The sequence below is a fragment of the Stenella coeruleoalba genome (assembly GCF_951394435.1).
Source record: "Stenella coeruleoalba genome assembly, chromosome: 14".
Classification (NCBI taxonomy): Eukaryota; Metazoa; Chordata; class Mammalia; order Artiodactyla; family Delphinidae; genus Stenella; species Stenella coeruleoalba.
The window spans coordinates 78,697,635-78,718,830 of NC_137160.1; the positions used below are offsets into that span (position 1 = coordinate 78,697,635).

The 21,196-nt window shown below is 41.8% G+C and overlaps 1 protein-coding gene across 1 annotated transcript; it reads left to right on the forward strand.

Moving 5' to 3' along the window:
• Positions 1-5,998: 5,998 nt before the first annotated feature.
• Positions 5,999-11,281, forward strand: PEBP1 (phosphatidylethanolamine binding protein 1). Its single transcript, XM_079943167.1, has 4 exons — positions 5,999-6,250; positions 7,410-7,519; positions 8,237-8,337; positions 10,267-11,281. The coding sequence occupies exons 1-4, from the start codon at positions 6,116-6,118 to the stop codon at positions 10,482-10,484; spliced, it is 564 nt and encodes a 187-aa protein (XP_079799293.1). The 5' UTR covers positions 5,999-6,115; the 3' UTR covers positions 10,485-11,281.
• Positions 11,282-21,196: the final 9,915 nt, after the last annotated feature.

Genomic DNA, 21,196 nt, shown 5'->3' on the forward strand with positions numbered 1-21,196 from the left:
GTAGTAATTTATTTATAGACATAAGTGAAGAAAGGCAAATTATACAACAGCATGTATGTATAATTTGACCCAGTTCATACTGAATCCGAACTATCATATATGCATATTCACATTTATATACATAGAAGGTAGTCTGAAAGGAAATACTGCAGGATGTTCATTGCTTTTAGGTGGTTGGATTGCTAATTAATTAATTAATTTTATGTTTGCGTGTTTGTATTTATGAATAAAGTTTTATATAATGAACATGTAAAAATAGTAATAGCTTCCCATTAGGAGGTGCCAGGCTGTGTATGAAGCACATCACCTGTGTTTCATTTAATCCTCACCACGATCATTTCAGGGGTATTGATAAACCCAGTTTAGAGAGGGGGAAACTGAGGCTTAGCAAACATAAGTCATATTCCGTATAACTTTCTTATTGTTGTTGTAAAAAATTACCAGAAACGTAGTGGCTTACGACAACACGAATTTGTTATCTTACGGTTCTGGAGGTCAGAAGTCTGAAGTGGGTCTCACTGGGCTAAAATCAAGGTGTCAGCAGGGTCACATTCATTCAGGAACCTCTAGGGGAGAATCTGGTTCCTGGCCTTTTCCAGCTTCTGGAGGTTGCCTGCACTGCTTGGCTCCTGGCCCCTTCCTCCACCTGCAGACCCAGCCATGGTTGGGTAAGTCTTTCCCACATGGCATCCTTCTTGTTCTGACAATCCTGCCTTCTTCCCCATTTAAGGACCTTTGTGATTACACTGGGTCCACCCAGATAATTGAGGGTAATCTCCCAGTAATCAGGTCGGCTGATTAACAACCTTAATTCCATCTGGTATCATAATTCCCGTTAGTCACGTAACAGAATATATTCACAGACTCTGGGAATTAGGATGTGGACATCTTTGAGACGCCATTCTTCTGCCTGCCCTCCTTGCCCAAGGTTTCATAAGGTACCAGGTGATGGATTAGGAAGTGAATGTATTCTGACTTCCATCCCTGTGCCCTTAGATTATGCTATGTGTCTGATTACTTGTATATTGAAGACATTTTAAAACTTTTTATAGGTTAAAAAAAAAAAAAGGACATTCCCTTCCTTGTCCCTTATGCTTATTCAGCCTTTTTGCTATGTCATCCATCTGCCCCTACCTAAATCTCCCATTCTAGTGAAACCAGTCTGTCCACTGGTCCAAGCCCAGCACCCACACACTCCAAGCTTGCTTCCACTTCAGGTGGTCCTCATACTGTCTCTTACACTTGGGAGCGTCACTCTTGGTCATCTGAGAAGCTGACGACAAGATGGGATTCAATGTGCAAGGTATTTACTAGGAGAGATGGCTGTGAGAGAAAATGGGGAGAGAATCTGAGCCTGAGTGTGGAAGCCAGGGAAGGAAGCAACCTAGCCTGAGGTGTAGTTGCAAAGAAACAGGCAAGCCAGTGCTGACCACGTAGGAGCCCTGAGCCTCCCAGCTCTGCGTTAATAACCCTGCCAAGCTCGGTCATGGGCTGGGGGCAGCCTGCCAAAGCGTGGTCTTGGCCTCAAAGCAGATAACAGCACCTGGGGCCCTGACCAACTTCTCTCCCTGCAGTTGGAGATGTGTGGGCTGCATTTTCACGGCTGCCATGAGGGGTTTTCATGGTGATTTCCTGCATAAACCTTCACCAGGGGAAAGCTTTCTGGAGTCAAAGACCATGATTGCCTCACCTATTCCCAGCACTCCCAGCTAGAGCATGCTTAAGGACTTTGTGTCTGGCCTAGGGGGGAAGGTGGGCTTTCATCTGCTTTGTCACTCTACCTCTCCAAGCCTCAGTTTATTTAACTATGAAATGGGTTAATAGCAGTCCCTCCCACATTGGGCTGGTGTGAGGATGAAATGAAACGCTGAGCATCAAGGCCTTCAGTCAGGGCCTGGCACGTGGGAGTGATAATGGTCAGGAAATGGAAGTTGTCTTCACTGGAGCACTCTGACCTGCACACAGTAGGTGCTTAGTAAATGTTAATTGTTGTCATTGGGGCATACATACAGTGGGTGCTTGGTAAATGTTACAGTTGTCCTTGGAATGCGTGGACCTATAGGGGGCATGCATTTGGTAATGCGAGCAGTCCTTATGGGAGCAGGCTGACCTGAACACAGTAGGCGCCCAGTAAATACGGTTTGGCCGGTTCCAACCATAGTTTTAATGGAAGTGGTTCCAGTTCCCTCTCCTCAGTGGAGAGAGCAGCCCAGGCTAATAGAGACAGAGGAAGGCATGGCAAGATCCAGGGGGTCTCTCCCCGTCACTCCATGAGCCTCCAGAACCTTATCCATAAGCACAGTTAAGCACTTTGCAGCTAGCAGGCACTCCATAAAGTCATTCGCACCTCTTAAATAGCCAGTGAGCATCTGTGTTTAGTCCCAGAGCTAGCTCAAAGCAAATTTCTTTTTTTATGTTTTTAATTTTATTTATTTATTTATTTTTGGCTGTGTGGGGTCTTCGTTGCTGCGCACAGGCTTTCTAGTTGCAGCAAGTGGGGGCTACTCTTTGTTGCAGTACGCAGGCTTCTCGTTGCGGAGCAGGGGCTCTAGGTGCCCGGGCTTCAGTAGTTGCGGCACGCGGGCTTAGTTGCTCTGCGGCATGTGGTGTCTTCCCGGACCAGGGATCGAACCCATGTTCTCTGCACTGGCAGGTGGATTCTTTACCACCGTGCCACCAGGGAAGTCCTCAAAGCAAAATTATTTATTTATTTACTTATTTACTCGCGGCTTGTGGGATCTTAGTTCCCCAAACAGGGATTGAACTTGGACCCTTGGCAGTCAAAGTGCGGAGTCCTAACCACTGGACCAGCAGGGAATTCCTTCAAAGCAAATTTTAAAAAGTCTCCTTCTGAGACTTTTCTATGAAGGTGCAACTATCTCATCAGACCAAAGAGTTGTTTTCTTTTTTAACACATGGCTGTGGGATGGCATCTATCATCTCATGAGCATTTGATGAGAGCTGTTTAAACAGTGAGAGGAAAGGTGCTCTGATTTTTCCAGCTGCCGCTAATTAAGGAGGTGCTGGTGATAATGGATTTGCAGGTGCAAAGGTCTATCTTTTCTGAATGTGATATTTTATTAGAAAGCAAAGCTTTAGTGATCCGAACCTGAAAGCAACCAGATGGTCTTTTTAAAAAATTCACTTATTTTCATATAATAATAATGATAATGATAATATCATGTACTAAGTGTGTCAGGCACTATTTTAAGTGCTGGGGATAAGACCAGTGACTAAGAGGGATAACCCTCATGAGTGTATATTCCAGTGGGCAGTAGTGTGTTTCAGATGATAAACTCATAATCCCAAATGCTCTGAATGTTAAGAAAGAGAAAAGACAAATTGAATGTGGATGCAGAGATGAGGGCATTTCCCAGTCTTGATGAGTGGGAGAAGGTGGAAGTGATGTTTAAGATGAGTAAAGGTGAACTTGGACAAGAATACAGTGAGGGGTGGGGAGAAGGGGAATGAGGGAAAAGTGTTCCAAGAAGAGGGAACAGCATGTGCAAAGGCCCAGAGGTAGAAAGACAATTTGGAAATGAAACAAATTCAGTGTTTGGAGAGAAGAATGCAAGGAGGTAGACACAGGGAAGTAGAAGAAGTCTACAGGACACTTTTAAGAGTCTGGACTTCATCCTGAGGCAATTGGGGGAGGGGCACAGAGGGTTTTAGGGAAGGCAGGGTGAGGTGTGGACCTACCTGATTTGTATCTGAGAAAGATCACATTTTGTAATTTTTTACTTGTTGAATGTCATTTGATGAATGCCTCTCTCCACTGCTAGACTATATACTCCACGAGGGCAGGGACTATTTCTCTTTTGGTTACAAGTTTCTCAAAATGCATTTATAGAACAATTGATGGAAAGAACCAACAATCATATTAGTGTTTCATGTTGAAGGCATTACTTCTGGTCTGGACTTAAGTAGACAGTTAACTAGCTATGATTCATCCCTTTAAAGTACATATTCTTTGACCTACCTAATCCCTAATAAAATTCTCTTGAAACTATCCATCAAGTGTACACACACACACACACACACACACACACACACAAACACATATTCATTTCAGTGATATCTGTAAAATGAAAAAACAACAAAATAGCATAAATGTCCAAAATCAGGACGTTTGTTGAACAAATTGTGGTGCATCTAGAGTAGACTAGCCCATTAAAATAATGAAGATCCATTTTCATATGGATATTCTACAATGGTAGAGTAAATGCAATTTTTTGGGTGAATAAACAGAACAAAATATTTATAATCATAATTTTTTTAAAATTTATTTTACTTATTTATTTATTTTTGGCTGCATTGGGTCTTCATTGCTGTGCACGGGCTTTCTCTAGTTGTGGCAAGTGGGGGCTACTCTTTGTTGTGGTGTGCAGGCTTCTTATTGCAGTGGCTTCTCTTGTTGTGGAGCACAGGCTGTAGGCTCACAGGCTTCAGTAGTTGTGGCACGTGGGCTCAGTAGTTGTGGCACGTGGGCTCAGTAGTTGTGGCTCACAGGCTCTAGAGTGCAGGCTCAGTAGTTGTGGCGCATGGGCTTAGTTGCTCCACGGCATGTAGGATCTTCCCGGACCAGGGACTGAACCTGTGTCTCTTGCACTGGCAGGCGGATTCTTAACCACTGCACCACCAGGGAAGTCCCCTATAGTCATAGTTTTAAAATTGGAAAAATATACCCCAAATTGTTGCCAATGTTTATGTTCAAGTAGTGGAATAGAAGCTATTCGTATTTACTTCTTTGGATTTTTTAATAGTAATTTTCTACAATGAATTGTATTATTTCCTAATAGGAAATAAAAACAACAGACAACTTTTTATTCCCTGGGGGGTAGCTATCAATGTCAAAAGCTCTCCTAAGGTCAAATTAGATAAGGAGTATTAAATAGTGCCCATGATATTTAGAAAAAGAAAGCATTTGGTGGCTACAATGAGAGCAGTTTTGAGACAGAGCCACTTGTCAACAAAGTAGGAATAGTAACTATGGTTTGTCGACCGAAAAAAAAAAAAAAGCACAAGAGTTGGAAGTTGAGTTTTATTCTGTGTCTTACTGAGGACTACAGCCTGGGAGACAGCCTCTCAAATAGCTCCGAGGAACTGCTTCGAAGAGGAAGAGGGAGAAGCCAGTATATATATGATTTTGGCTAAGGGGTACATGCAATCAAGCATACATGTTGGTAGAAGATTGATGCTAGTCATTAGGAGCAGATATCTCAGTTCATGATTTTAGTGCTTTTTAAGTATGGAAAGATGCAAGAATCTGGATTCATTTAAAAATTCTCCTAGAATATATCTAAGATATAAGGATTTTGCCTTTTTTTTCTCAAGGCACACAGTGCATCATCCTGTTCTTGTCCTGAATGCCTTTCAGGGTGTGTTGTAGGTCAGGGACTGCAGTGGCTGACTTCATCCTTTTAAAACTGGATGGTCAGCAACATTCCTTGTTTTGCAGGTTTAAAAAAAAAAATTCTCAAAAAAAAAATTTCCCAAGAACCTTGTCTAGAGCAAGTGGGGATAGGGAGATCAAATATATGTGCAAATATATTTACCCGTTGAGAACAACGCTCAAAAGTTCCCCCAGGCCCTCTCCTGGCCTTAACGGAAACCAGTGAGCATGCGCGAAAATACCAGGAGGCGGGGCAATGAGGTTGTTTTAAGAAGTGCAAGAGAAAAGCAAGACCATACCATTTCTGCATTTAGAAAGTAGAGCAAAGAATCATGCAAAAAGGTTAAAAAAATTAATGGTAGCTCAATTGCAGTTCTTGAAACAACAGTCTTGCAAGCCCAGCCACAGTTCTTGGGAACTCCGCCAGCGGCAGGCGGCACATTCCCCCTCCGCAAAAAGAAAGACCAAAGCTGCTGCATTGATCCGGGAGCGCTACAGGACCCGCGCTACTGGGTTTGGCCAATCAGAGAGCAGCGTGGGGCCCGTCCTCGCCGGTGACTGGAGAAGCGGGGCAGGGCGGGGCGGTGGCTCTGGCGCATGCGCTCCCTGGCCGTAGTGCCTGCGTTGCCTCGGTGCAGCTTGTAGGCTGCTGGGAGGCTGGGCAGTTACCCTGCGTGAGTTCTCCCGCAGCTTTCCTTGCTGTCCGACCCTCTCGGTTTCGCGATGCCGGCGGACCTCAGCAAGTGGTCCGGGCCTTTGAGCCTGCAGGAAGTGGATGAGAGGCCGCAGCATCCGCTGCAGGTCAAATACGGCGGTGCGGAGGTTGACGAGCTGGGCAAAGTGCTGACACCCACCCAGGTACCCAAGGGCGGCGGGGGTGCAGCTATTGGAGCCTCAGAGTCTCTCAGGTCGGAGGGGCGGGGACCCAGTGGAGGTGGGGAGGGACGTTCCGGCCTCCGTGCGCCGGATCAACCGAGGGAAGGGGGTCGCGGTGCCCAAGCCGCAGGCCTTCTGACCGCCCCCTCCCCCCACCCAGCCCTGGGAACCCGGCACGTGGCAGGCGGGGCTCGGCTTCGGAAGAAATTGATCCGTTTTCCCGGGACTTCGAGGCGCCGGCAGTGGCATAGGCCTCGAAACGGCCCAGATCGCTGCGCAGGGGAGGGGAGGGCGCCGTTCCCTGGAGGGAGTGGGGAGTGGCCGCCCACACGTCCCCAGAGCCTCCCCTCGGTGCTCAGGAATTTAGGCCTCAATTTGGGAAGTAAAAGCCCCACCCGAGGGCATATGACGCATTATGTAAGCAGTGAGCAGCGGTGAGCAGCAATGCCCAGAGATTCTTCCCAGTAGCGTGAAGCCGCCCCAAAGGTAAATGCGTTCTGCAGCTGGAAGGCTCGAGGGTAAACGGCCTTGTTTTACTGTTTGGCTTCTGAGCGCCCACGGCTGAGGCCTAACCAGGTCCTGGCTGCTGCAAGTGGGGAAACTAGGTGCCCGACGCCGTGGCGAGTTTTTGGTTCCGAACCTCTGGAGCAACAGTGCGAATAAACAGTTCCCAGATGGTTTATTGGTTTAGACGTTTACAGAGTTTATTGTTTTGGGTGTTTAAAGTGCCCATCTCGCAGCCTCTCTTTCCAGACTCACTGTCCACGTCTGCCCACCTTGGTTTTCTCATTTTCTCTGCTCTTTTAAATATCTCGTTAATTCAGATTTCACTTTAGCAGGCCCCAGGTAACGTGGTCACCAATCTAGAGATCCTGTCATTCCAGGTAATGTAAGGTTGCAGTCAGCACGAGCGTTGAAATCCTGACCCATCGTCTTTCTAAGTCTACTAGCCCCATATTGTTGTTGGGACTAAAATAAATAATGTATATTAAATGTCACATCCTCGCTCTTAATAGAGTCGATATACTTGAGCTTTAATTAATAATTTACTGTGCTTGACCTTTAAGGAATCTGAGGTCAAAGAAAGTATTGGTTTCTTCAACATTTCTGACTTAAACTCCAAATCTGTTCCTTCCTACAGGTTAAGAACCGGCCCACCAGCATTGCGTGGGATGGCCTCGATCCAGGTAAACTGTATACCTTGGTCTTGACAGACCCGGATGCTCCCAGCAGGAAGGACCCCAAATACAGGCAAGTTGGGGAAAGATGGGAAACAGCAAGTCATCCACATGTGACCCAATGCTTCTTGCACCGTGTAAGTCCCTTACTGGACATGCTGTGGTGGCAGAAATAGACCCGATTTGGGGTGTTCACGTCCATGCTTAAGCCTGAGTGTGCATTTTCCTCCCTTTCACTCCCTAGAACAAAAGTCTAGAATCTATAGCCGAGAGCTAGATCTGCCCGAGACCTTTTTTTGTACAGCCCCATGAGCTGAGAATGACTTTAACATTTTTAAATGAATGGGGGAAAAAAATTGAAGAACAATAATACTTTGTGACATGTGGAGATTACATGAAATTCAGATTTTGGTGTCCCTAAACAAAGTTTTGTTGGAACCCAGCCACGATAATTTATTGATGTCCTGTCTGTGGCTGCTTTCAGGCTACAGCTGCAGAGTTGAGTAGTTGTGATAGAGACAGTGTGTTGCACAAAGCCTAAAACATTTACTGTCTGGCCCTTCACAGAAGTGTGCTGACCCCTGCCCTAGAGAGTCGGAAGGAGGGAGGGAGTGGCTGGGTCCTCTCTGCTGGCATGTAAGGTTTGCTCTGGCCGAGAAGGTGGGGCCATCTGTCTTGTCTGTCACCGCATCCTGGTGTGGAGCACGTGCGTGCTGCACATTTGCTGGCTGCGCCCATGCGTGCATAATAACTTCCTGCGGTGCTGATGGTCCTCTGTTCCTCCATGTAGGGAATGGCACCATTTCCTGGTGGTCAACATGAAGGGCAACGACATCAGCAGTGGCACGGTCCTCTCTGATTATGTGGGCTCTGGGCCTCCCAAGGGCACAGGTCAGTAAAGGCTGCTTTTGGAGGGAGATGGGCGGGGACATCAGGATTGGCCTAAAGTGCTACAAAATTTTAGTCTGGTTCTTAGAGTTTTATTTTTATTTATGAGAGCCCTTACCCTAGTGGAGACTTTAGGCAACTCGGTTCCCCTCTAAGGCAACTGCCTGTCAGGGACGCTCAGACCTGCTGTAGTGTCAGGTGGCTAGAGCCTTGGGTACCAGTTAGATGGATGTTCTTTTAGCGCTGCCTCTCAGCTGTCAGGCCTTTAGCAAGCAGGGAAGTTGGTGAAGAGATACCAAGGAAGCAATGTTGCAGAATGCTCAGAACAACTTCCCAGGGGAGCTACACGTGGATTAAACAGTTAAATCAGCTAAATTCCATATTCAGCCTTTGCCCTGTGGGTTGAGTTTCTAGTTCCCATGAAAGGTCTCAGAAATGGTCATAGTTTCCAAATTAATTATAAAAAATTGGCTTTTTTGTCATTTCGTCTTTCTATCGAAAATCTAGTGTGGTATCTTGAAAAGATTTGGTTACTAAGAACTGTATTGAAGATACACACACATAATGTATTGCCTTAGGTTATGTATTATATATGTAAAGAGAGAGAGAGAGAATACTGTATTGAACCTCTCCAAGTTCGGTAAGTGCTGCCTAGGCTAACAGTGGGAGATGCACTGTTATTGCCTGTCATGCATTACAGGTGTTTCCATTTCCTGAAGCAAGGGAAGTGGAGCACGGCAGAACACTTGCTCTTGTACACGTTGTCCAGCCATGAGTTACTCTGAAGAGGTATAAGGCCCCCGAAAAGGGACCTTGTGTTTTATCTTTAGGCCCAGAAACTTCAGATGGCTCCAGGCCCTCTCATGCATTCATAAGAGGATGGGAGAGGGACAGCTTTCCCAGGTATCTCTTAACTTTTCTGGGGCAGTTATAAAATTGCATTAGGCAGTTTAATTATGGAAGATACACCCATGAGAATAAAGCAGTTCTCTCAAGCAGGAGCTGTGTTCTCATTAACAAAAAGAGCTTCTGTAACTCACATTTTCTCTTTCGTATTTGTTTAGTCAGGTATAACTTACGTATAATAAAACACACAGATCAGAAGGGTTTAGTCAGTGAACATTGACCAATGCACACATCCGTGTAAGCACCAAGGAAAACAGGATGTAGGATAGTTTTGTCACCCCAGAAAGTTCTTAAGGCATCTTTTAAGTTAAATTACCCCAGAGCTAATTACTTTCTGACTCCTTTCTATGGATTACTCTTGCTGTTGTTGTATTCTTATAAATGGTGTCATGCAGTATGCATTTGTTTTCGGTGACTGGTCTCTTGGACTCAAGGTAGTAGCTTTTTCCTTTTCATTGCCAAGTGGTATTCCATTGTGCGAATATACCACAGTTTGTGTAGCCATTCCCTGGACATTTGGGTTGTGTTTCCAGTGTTTGGATATTATGAATAAAGCTGCTGTTTACACTCTTGTCCTTTTATGGGCATGTTTCCATTTCCCTTGGGTAAATACTTAGGAGTAGAATTGTTGGGTCATAGAAATCCAAAATGGTTGAAAATTTCTACACTCTAATCAGCAGTATAGGAAAGTTTCAGTAGCTCCATATAAGTTCCATGCCACATGCAGATCCATACCAAGACTCATCCACGTGGTAGCATGGGGCAGGATTTCCTTCTTTTTTCAAGGCTGAATAATATTCCATCATATGTATATACTATATTTTGTTTATCCATTCGTTCATCAATGGACATTTGGGGTGCTTTCTTTTCTGGGCTATTGTAAATAAAGCTGCAGTGAACTTAGGTCCCTCTCATAAATGGGGTGGTCTGGGTCCCTCCAAGTTGGTGCATTCCCCGAAAATGGGTGATGTCTCCCTCTCACATGCCTAGCTGTGTGTACATCTTCCCTCCCGCCTCTCCCTCCAGGCCTTCACCGCTACGTCTGGCTGGTTTACGAGCAGGACAGGCCACTGAAGTGTGATGAGCCCATTCTCAGCAACCGATCTGGAGACCACCGTGGCAAATTCAAGGTGGCGAATTTCCGCAAAAAGTATGAGCTCGGGGCTCCGGTGGCCGGCACGTGTTACCAGGCCGAATGGGATGACTATGTGCCCAAACTGTACGAGCAGCTGTCTGGGAAGTAGAGGAAAGCCAGGAGATGGACACGGTCCCAGAGTTCCCAAGCAGTGTTTCAGTTTAGTGATGCATGTAGATTTCTCCCCTTCCCCCTGCCTGGGCCCTGAGCGGTCAGATTTAGGTTTAGGGTGACTTTTCCTTCTGCCTGTCCTCTGTAATTCTAGGGGGTTTACGTTTTGATCAAGTTTGAACTCCGTTTTGGTGGGGGATATTTTGGTACTAGGATGGGGTCATCAAAATGTTACTATAAGAATAACAACCCAGACTTAGAAGAAAAAAATTCTGGTAAAAAGACCAGGTCTGCAGTATTAGAACAGAGCATCAAAGAATCTTTAAGGGAGGCTGAAAAAAAGAAAAGGTTGATTGCCTCTGCCTTTGTGAGCCCGAGCCCAGGATTGTCTGTGACGGCATCTTCTGGCATGTGTTTTCACAGCCCTGTCTCTCACGAAGACAACCAGGGGCCCAGGGGCCGGCACGTCCGCTAGCCCCCCACGTGATACATTTCAGGCTGGTTATTGGGTGTCAGTGTCCTGCTCTGGCTCCTTTAAAGAGCAATACTGAAAAAAGCAGTAGGGAGAGAGTTGCTGTTAAAGCTTGGCCGCAATAGGGAGAGAGTTGCTGTTAAAGCTTGGCCATCTAGATGAGCTGCAGGGCTGAGTGAGAGGTCATCAGAAATCCGAAAGTCTGTGCCTGTTAAATTGATCACTCTTCGCTGTAAGAAAAGCCGGTCTGGAGTTGCTGAATGTTGTGTTAATTCTGCTATTTGCTTATAGTTGAATAAAAATAAAAACATTGCGTAGTTGAATCCGGCCTCCAGATATTTTGCCCTTTTGGGTGTGGGATTTCATAAATGTGGGACGTCAAGAGACAACCTCTAAGGGTGAGTAGCCCCTTTCCCTGATCAGCATTGACAATTGGGACGTGATTCAGGAACCATACAGAGGGCTCGTCCTTGTACATGTGCCATTAAACTACAGCAGGAGCAACCATTAAAACTGGAGCTTAAAAAAAAAATCACAAAACTTTAGGCTAAGACTTCTGCCTGAAAATCACCTTTGCTTTTTGTAAGTGATCTTTTCCACCTGAGAGTGAAGCTGGTTGGAAACCTTCCCCCTTGGTAGTTCTGTATAGAAACCATAACAATGACTAAGAAATAGCCCACACCTCTCATTGTTCTGATTGTGATCCATATAGAATCAGTACCAAAAAAGGGAGGGGAAGGGGAGCCAGGGGGAGATTACTTTGATACCATTTGATGTACCAAAAGAAGGGAAAGGCATTTGAAGGTCTGTTTCACTGACCTGGTCTGTGATGGAGAGGCATCCTGGTCAGGCCTGGCAGGTGTAAGCAGGGCTGGGCTTTTCCCCACCTTTTGCTGCAGTTACTTTCTTCTCTGAAAAAACTGTTGGAAACGTTGCCTCGTATAATCTCTGGGGGCAAGTAAGGTAGAGAATAATTTTTTTTAACTTTGGGGTTTTAAAATTCAACTTTAAAATAATATTTTGTAAAACAAAAGTTATAAAGAGAACAAGTACCCTGTCGACCTTAAAAATAAATGTGAGAATTAAGACATGCACATGGTTAAGACAAGGCAAACGGTACAGGAAGAAAATGCCTTCCACCCTCCAGCCTCCTCCATTGCAGTTGGTGGCTTCTTGTGTTTTCTTTCAGAAGCAAATATAAAGATTCGTATCAGCATATGTCTGCACATTTATCCTTTAAAAATTATAGTCTTGCTATGCATACTGGTACACGTTGTTCTGCACTGTTTCCCCCCAACTAATGTACCTTCATGTCATATATATTCAGATTACAGGTCACCACAGTTCATGTTATTTTGAACAAATAATCTATTTTATAGATGTTCCATAATTAACTAGTCTAGTCCCCTGCTGTGGTTAGATTATTTCTGGTTATTTGCTATTATAAAGAGTGCTTCAGCAAACATTTTTCTATGTGTATAAAACTCTTTTGCGAGTAATTTAGTGGGGTAGATTCCTAGCATTGACATCGGGTCAAAGGGTATATACATTTTCAGTTTTGATACTGACAAATCACCCTCCAAAAAGATCACACTGATTTTATTCATGTCAGTGGTATATGTAAGCACCTGCTTTTCCATCCTCTTACCAGTCTTCTCAAACTTTAAACATTTGGACAATTTGATATTTATATATATTTAAAATAGTTTATTCTTTTTCTCTAAACTCCTGTTTTCCTTGAGACTTTTAATCTAACCACAGTATTTTTTTAGTCACAGAGTCTAAAGATTAATGAGGAATTTTAGTAATCTATTAGTTTCCTTGTTTAAAACAGGTACAGAAGTTCAGCCACCCAACCAAAAAGGTGAAGTGTATACACAGGAAGTTCACATAAAAAGATATATTAATAACCTTAGAAGCAAGGGATACCCTGTTTCACCTAGTAAATTGGAAGGAGACCAGAACTTGCCCAAGGACTCCCAGCTAGGAAGTGGATGATTCTGGTTCTGAATGTAGCTCTGGCCTCAGAGCCCAGCTCATAACCACCACACCCACTTGCACACAAATTCCCTTTGAGGCTCAGCCTCCTCATGTGAAAAAATGGGTGAGGGGGAATCATTAATCTGCCTTATTTAGCTCGCAGGGTTGTTGGAGAACCACAAAATGATCTTTTGTTGAGATTAAGTGAATTAATACACATAAATGATTAACTTGACCTGATTGACATACAGGAACCATGTCTACAAATGGCCCTGCTTTCCTCAAGGCTATACGTTTACCAAAAGTGTAGGGTTTAGAATGATGAGACACAGGAGGCTGTTCTGTATCACGGTGTAACTTTAGCAGCCCTGCCAGAGCCCAGCATTTCTAACAAGTCTGGACCCTTGGGAACTGCTCATCATTCTGACTTCATGGCAGAAAATATATCAAACATGGCAATTACTCAGGAGGCCCTGAATTAATCCCTGATTAACACAGACGCTAAGACCAGATCTCAGAAACACAGGATTGGTATCTCTTTAATATTTAAATGTGATGGTACTGTCCTAAATCCTCATCTGGGTCAGGGAGCAAAGGGCCTCTGTTCTTAAACTGGTGCAAAGTCAAACAGCCTCAGTGTCCACTTAAAACCTTTCAGCACTTTGCAGCTGCTCTGGGAGGGAGATCAGATCCTTAAATGGCCTATAAGGCTCCATATGACCTGACCCCCATTTTCCTCTCTAGCTTCCTGCGGTTGTCTTCTTGTTAAACTCCAAACTTGCTGGCTGCCTCTCAGTCCCTTGACAAGGCGGACTGCTTCCAGATTTGGTCCTTTACAAGTGGTGCCTGGAACCTTATTCCACTTTCTTTGACAATATCCCATTCGCCCTTTAGGTATCCCTTAACTGACCTTCAGGGAATCCTTCCCTGACTAGGTAAGATTCTCCTACACCATTCTGTTGAAACATTAAAACTAATTTTAAAATATGTATATGTGTATAATTTTTAATTTGATGTTTATCTCCTCTATTAGCCTGGACCCTTTATAAAGGCAAGGACAACCAGTGTCCTGCTCAATATCTCCAGCACCGGACGTATGTCCAGCATATAACGAAGTCTCAGTGACCATCAGTTGAATGAATAATCGTAAGGGGCTGTCAAGTTTAGGGAGCATGGACTTCTTTATATCCATTTACCATGCCGTAAAAGTTCCTTCTCCCCTTTCCCAAATGTATACTTCTACAAAAATTCACAAACAGCTGAGTTTTTTGTTTTGTTTTCTATTTTTTGGCTGAACCCCACAGCATGCGGGATCCTAGTTCCATGACCAGGGATCGAACCCACACCCCCTACATTGGGAGCATGGAGTCCTAACCACTGTACCGCCAGGGAAGTTCCCACATACAACTGAGCTTTTACAGAGCTCCCTAAAGCTCATTCATCAGTTCCCTAATTCTGATGACCATAAATATCAGAAAGCTAACCTCCTTCTTAGTCTGGTGTCCCTTCCACTCAGGAATTTATATCTTAGATTTTTAATTTCTTACCCTACTCTTATCTCCGATCCCTGGCCTAATTGTACCTTTTCCTTGAAGAAACTCAAATGGACTAAAAAATTTACAATCGTCTTAAGATCACATTTCTGAAAGTACTGTTAGGGCCATCTCTGGGATTCTACCTTGATAAGCTCCCTGCTTAACCTGTGAACAAGTAGAATATTTATTTTTTCAACTTTATTGGAATATAATCGAAGTACATTATGTTGCACATATTTAAGCATATAATTTGATGTTTTACATATGTATATACCAAGAAACCATCACCCAAATCAAGATTAAACAATTCCATACCTCCAAAAGCTTCCTTACATCTCTGTATTTCATCCCTCCTTCTAACCCTATCACAAGTTAACTACTGATCTTCCTGTCACTATAGTTTGCATTTTCTAGAATTTTACAGAAGTGGAATCATATAGTACATACTCCTTTTTTCTTGCTTGGCTTTTGAGATTCATCCACGTTGTTGCATGTAGCAACAGTTCATTTTTATTGCTGAGTATTATCCATTGTATACAATTTGTCCATTCAACTGGTGATGGACATTTGAGGGTTTTCTAGTTATTTTTGCTATGAGAAAGCTGCTATGAATACATGTATAGGTTTCTATGTCAACCTAGAAATTTTCATTTCTTGTGTAGAAACCTAGAAGTGGGATTGCTGGATTGTATGTTAAGTGTGTTTAACTTTCTAAGAAACTGCTGAACTGTCTTCAGAAGTAGGTGTGCCATTTTACTTTGAGTTTCATTTGCTCCACATACTCAACAAAACATATATTTTTTTAACATTTTAATGGATGTATAGTGTTATCTCATTGTGGTTTTAGTGTGCATTTCCCTGATGACTTTTGATGTTGAGCATCTTTCCATTGTGCTTATTGGTCATTTGTATGTCATCTTTTGGAAAGTGTTCACATCTTTTGCTCACTTTCTTACTGCGTTTATCTTCATACGAATGAGTTGTTAAGAGTCTTATATATACCCTGATACAAATCTTTGTCTGATAAATGTGTTGTGGATATACTCCTGGTCAGCTTGTGGCTTGCCTTTTTGACTTAATGGTGTCTTTTGAAGAGCAAACAATTTTCATTTTGATAAAAGTAAAAAAAAAATCTTTTATGGTTCCTACTTTTTCTAAGAAACTTTTGCCTAGTCCAAGCTCACAAAGATTTTCTCATTTTCTTCTAGAAGTTTTATAATTTTAGATTCTTTACTTGTCTACCATCCATTTTGAATTAATTTTTGTGGACAGTGAGATAAGGGTCAGTGTTCAATGTTCCCCACATGGATGTCCAGTTGATCCAGTACCATTTGTTGAAAAGATTTTCCTCTCTTCATTGAATTGTCTTAGCTCATTTATTAAAAAAAACCCAAAAAAACAAAAGCACTTGACCAAATGTATTCATCTATTTCTGAACTGTCTGTATTGTCCCGTTGTTCTATGTCTATCTTTTTGCCAATACCAAAGTGCCCTGATTACTGTAGCTTTATAGCAGGTCTTGAAATCAAGCAGACTAAGTCCTTAAATTTTGTTCACCTTTTTAAAATTTGCTGTGGTTATTCTATGTTGTTTGTATTAACATAAACATTTTAGGATCAGTTTGTCCATCTCTACAAGAAGTCTTGCTGGAATTTTTATTGGGATTGCATTGAATCTATAGATTAATTTGGGGAGAATAGACATCTTAACAATATTAAGTCTTCCTACCCATGTGCATAGTATATATTTTTAAAATGTATTTAGGTTCTTTTAAATTTCTTTCAGCAACTTCTTGTGGTTTTTGTTTTTTCCTGGTGTAGAGATCTTAGAACTCTTTTAGATTTCTTTCTAGGTACTTTCTGGCATGTAAATGTAACAACTGTGAATGCAGTTTTTTAAACTTCATTTTCCCACTGAGTGCTTCTAGTATAAAATAATAGTTGATTTTGTATATTAACCTTGGATCCTGTGAACTTGCTAAAATCATTTATTAGCTCTAGTAGTTTTGTAGATTCTTTGTAAACAGATATATCATCTGCAAACAGGGACAATTTTACTTCTTTTCTAATCTTTTATTTCCTTTTCTTGCCTTATTTAATGGGTAGGCCCTCCAGAATAATGATAAATACAAGTGGTGAAAGTGGGTATTTTTGCTTTGATTTTGATCTCAGGTGGAAACATTTCAGTCTTTCACTATTAAGTATAAAATTAGCTATAGGTGTTTGTAGATGCCCTTTTCAGTTTGAGGATATCTCCTACTATTCCTAGTTTGCTGGGAGGTATGTTTGTTTGTATGTTTTAAATATGAGTGGATGTTGAATTTTTGTCAAATGCTTTTTCTGCATCTATTGAAATGATTATACGGGCTTCCCACTTATTCTTTTAATATGTTGACTACATTTTCAAACGTCAAACCAACTTTGTATTTTTGAGATAAACCTTACTTGTTCATTGTGTACCACTGATCTTCTAAAATATTGCTAGATTTGATTTACTAAATTGTGTTAAGCAATTTGTGTCCATACTCATGAGGGTTAGTCATCTATAATTTTCTTTTTTTGTAAAGTCTTCATCAGGTTTTGATATTACACATATACATAAAACAAGTTGGGTAGTGATCCTCCCTTCTTTATGTTTTGCAAAGGTTTGTGTTATTTCTTCCTTGAATGTTGGTAGACTTTAACAGTGAAACTGTCTGGAATTGGAGTTTTTTGTTTGGGAAATTTTTTATATGACAAATTCAAAATTTTTAAATAGATATAGGACTATGCAGTTTCTCTCCTTGTGTCAATTTTGGTTAAATTGTATTTTTCAAGAAGTAAATCTATTTCATCTAGGTTGTCAAATTTGTTGCCATAAAGCTACTCATAATTTTTTCTCATTATCCTTTTATTGTCTGTAGGATCTGTGGTGATAATCCCCCTTTCAGTCTTTTTTTATTTTTTATTTTTTGGTACGTGGGCCTCTCACTGTTGTGGCCTCTCCCGTTGCGGAGCACAGGCTCCGGACGCGCAGGCTCAGCGGCCATGGCTCACGGGCCTAGCCGCTCCGCGGCACGTGGGATCTTCCCGGAGCGAGGCACGAACCCGTGTCCCCTGCATCGGCAGGCGGGACTCTCAACCACTGCGCCACCAGGGAAGCCCATAGAAATTTGTCAATTTTGTTGCTCTTTTCAAAGAATAAGCTTTTGGCTTGGGTAGTTTATCTTCTATTTAGTTGATTTATGCTCTTTAGTATTTCTTTCTTCTTTCTTTTTTTTTTATAAGGGTGGAGTGAAGTGGTAGTAGAGAGGAAGGGATGGTGTTTTCTTATTTTTAAAATTTTTATTTATTTTTATTTTTGGCTGTGTTGGGTCTTCGTTTCTGTGCCAGGGTTTTCTCTAGTTGCGGCAAGCGGGGGCCCCTCTTCATCGCGGTGCGTGGGCCTCTCACTATCGCGGCCTCTCTTGTTGTGGAGCACAGGCTCCAGACGCGCAGGCTCAGTAGTTGTGGCTCACGGGCCTAGTTGCTCCATGGCATGTGGGATCTTCCCAGACCAGGGCTCGAACCCGTGTCCCCTGCATTGGCAGGCAGATTCTCAACCATTGCGCCACGAGGGAAGCCCAGTACTTCTTTCTTTATACATACTTTGGGTTTGCTATGCTCAACTTTTCCTAGTTTCTTAAAGTGGAACTTTAGTTCGTTGATTTCTAATATAAGCATTTAAAGCTTAAGTTTCCAAGGACTGCTTTATCTGCATCTCACAATTTGATGTATTTGTCATTCAGTTCAAAATATTTTCTATTTTCATATGTGATTTCATTTTGGCCTATGGCTTATTTTGAAGTGTGTTAATTTCTAGATATTTTTTTCTTAGATATTTTGTTGTAATTAATTTTTAAAGAATTCTTTTTGGTCAGAGAGTATTTTATATGGCCCAGCATATGGTCTAACTTGGTGAACATAATGTATATTTGAAAAGAATGTGTATTCTGGCTTGTGGATGTTTTATAAATGTCAGTTAAATCAAGGTGGTTGATAGTGTTGTTCAGATCTGTGTCTTTTCTTATTTTTGTGTCTGTAGTATCAATTGCTGAGAGAGGGGAGTTAACATTCTCCTACTATAATTTTGTTGTCTATTTCTCTATTTAATATTATGTTTTCTTGATAAATGATTCCTTTTCTCATTATTAGTGTCTTTTATCTTAGATAATACTCTTTGTCTTGAAGTCCATTTTAGTTGATATTCAAATAGCACTTCACGGACTTCCCTGGTGGTCCAGTGGTAAAGAATTCACCTTCCAATGCAGGGGACCTGGGTTCAATCCCTGGTTGGGGAACTAAGATCCCACATGCTGATGGGCAACAAAGCCTGCATGCCACAACTACTTGCACGCCTCAGTGAGAGAGCCCATGTGCCACAAAACAGAGCCCATGTGCTCTGGAGCCTGCGCACCACAACTACAGAGCCCATGTGCCCTGGAGCCCATGCGCCACAACTAGAGAGAAGCCCGCACGCAATGAAGACCTGACATAGCCAAATAAATAAATAAATAGAATAGCACTCCAGCGTTCTTATACTTTACTATTTGCATGGTACTTTTTCCATCCATTTACAGTCAGCCCTCCATTTCTGTGGGTTCTGCATATGCAGATTCAACCAACTGCAGGTTGAAAATACTTTAAAGAAAATTCCATAAAGTTCCAAGAAGCAAAACTCGAATTTGCCATGTGCTGATAACTTGAATTTGCCATGTGCTGATATCAGCATTTACATTGTATTCGGTATTAGAAGTGATCTAGAAATGATTCAAAGTATATGGATAGGGACAAAGTGAGAGAGCAGCACTGACATATATACACTACCAAATGTAAAACAGATAACTAGTGGGAAGCAGCCGCATAGCACAGGGAGATCAACTCGGTGCTTTGTGACCACCTAGAGGGGTGGGATAGGGAGGGTGGGAGGGAGATGCAAGAGGGAGGAGATATGGGGATATATGTATATATGTGGCCAATTCACTTTGTTGTGCAGCGGAGACTGGCACGGCATTGTGGGGCAATTATACTCCAATAAAGATGTTAAAAAGTATATGGGTAGATGTGTGGTTGTATGCCAATACTACACTATTTTATGTAAGGGACTTGAGCATTCATGGGTTTCGGTATCTACAGGGGTCCTGGAACCAACGCCTTGTAGATACCGAGGGATGACTGTACTTTCAACTTATGTGTCTTTATATTTAGTCTGTCTCTCATAGGCAGTGTATAGTCCTTTTTTTATCCACTCTGTAAATATTTAATGTAATTATTGATATGGTGGGATTTAGGTCTACCATTTTGTTTTCTGTTTGTCCCTCTTTTTCTTTGTATCTCTGTTCTCCCTTTACTGCCTTCTTTTGGATTATTTGAATATTTTAATTCATGACCTAGATTTTTGGCTATTACTTCTTTGCATTTTCTTTTTGGCAAGTTGTTCTAGGAGTTAAAAATATACATAACTAATTTTTCATGGTCTGCTTAAAATAAGAATTATATCATTTCATGTAAAATGCAGAAGCATGGCAACCATATGGGTCCTTTAATTCCCAACCTTTAAGTTATAATTGTCATATGGATTGTATTTACATACAGTGAAACCTTCCCCAGACAATATTTATTGCTTTCAACGAAGTGTATATATATATATATATATATATATATATATATATATATATTTCAATGTATTTTAAAGACTATAAGAGGGAAAACTTTTTTATATTTATCTAGATATTTACCATTTGTTGCTCTTCCTTCATTCCCAGAGATCCAAGTTTCCTTCAAGTATCATTTCCCTTCAGTATGAGGAACTTCCTTTAGCATTTCTTGTAATTAGGTCTGGTGGCAATGAATTCTCTTAATTTTTCTTCACCTGAGAATGGTTTTATTTTGCCTTCATTCCTCTGTCTAGGTTGCTTCTCCACAATCCACCTGCTTTTATTTCTCAGTATCCTCAGATAGTCGCTTTTGCATTTTTGTCTACTTTTTAGTTGTAATCAGCAGGAAAAGCACACAGCTATGCCAAACTAGAACAACAAAACATTTTTTTTATGTTTTATCATTTCTATGGCAAAATTTATTGCTAAATTAAAATCAGAGAGGTATACCAAATTCTTACATGGGCACGTTTCCAGTTGCCCAGGAATACTTTTTTCAATATTTAATCAAATATTTACAGTCAGTGGTAAATTCAGTAAGTAAATTTTTGCTGTTAATTAGACATCACTGGTAAGTATTCTCTGATATTCCCTATGACTGTAATTGTTTCAGTTCCTTTAAACTCCTGGTCGCACCCAGCATTTGCATTGTAATGGCTTGTCTTTGCCCACTGTTGATTAAATTAGTCCACTGCTTATTTACTTCTTTCAGTGGAGATTTAAACCATAAGTTTCAGCAGAGTAGTGACCCTATCCATCTTACTTACTACTACATCCCCAGACACAGTAGATGCTCAATAAATATTTCCTGAATGAATTAGCTGAATGTATGCCGCTCCTCACACTTCTGACCCCCCTTACTCTTTCCTTTTTCCTTTATCTATAGCACTTATTACCATGTAAGATCATTTAAAATTATAATTATTATGTGTTACCATTTTCCTCCTACCTCTAATGTAAGCTCCATTAGGGTGAGGATCTTTACCTGTTTGAGATACACTGACAGAGCTTAAGCATCTGGCATTGTACCTGACATATAAAGTACGCAG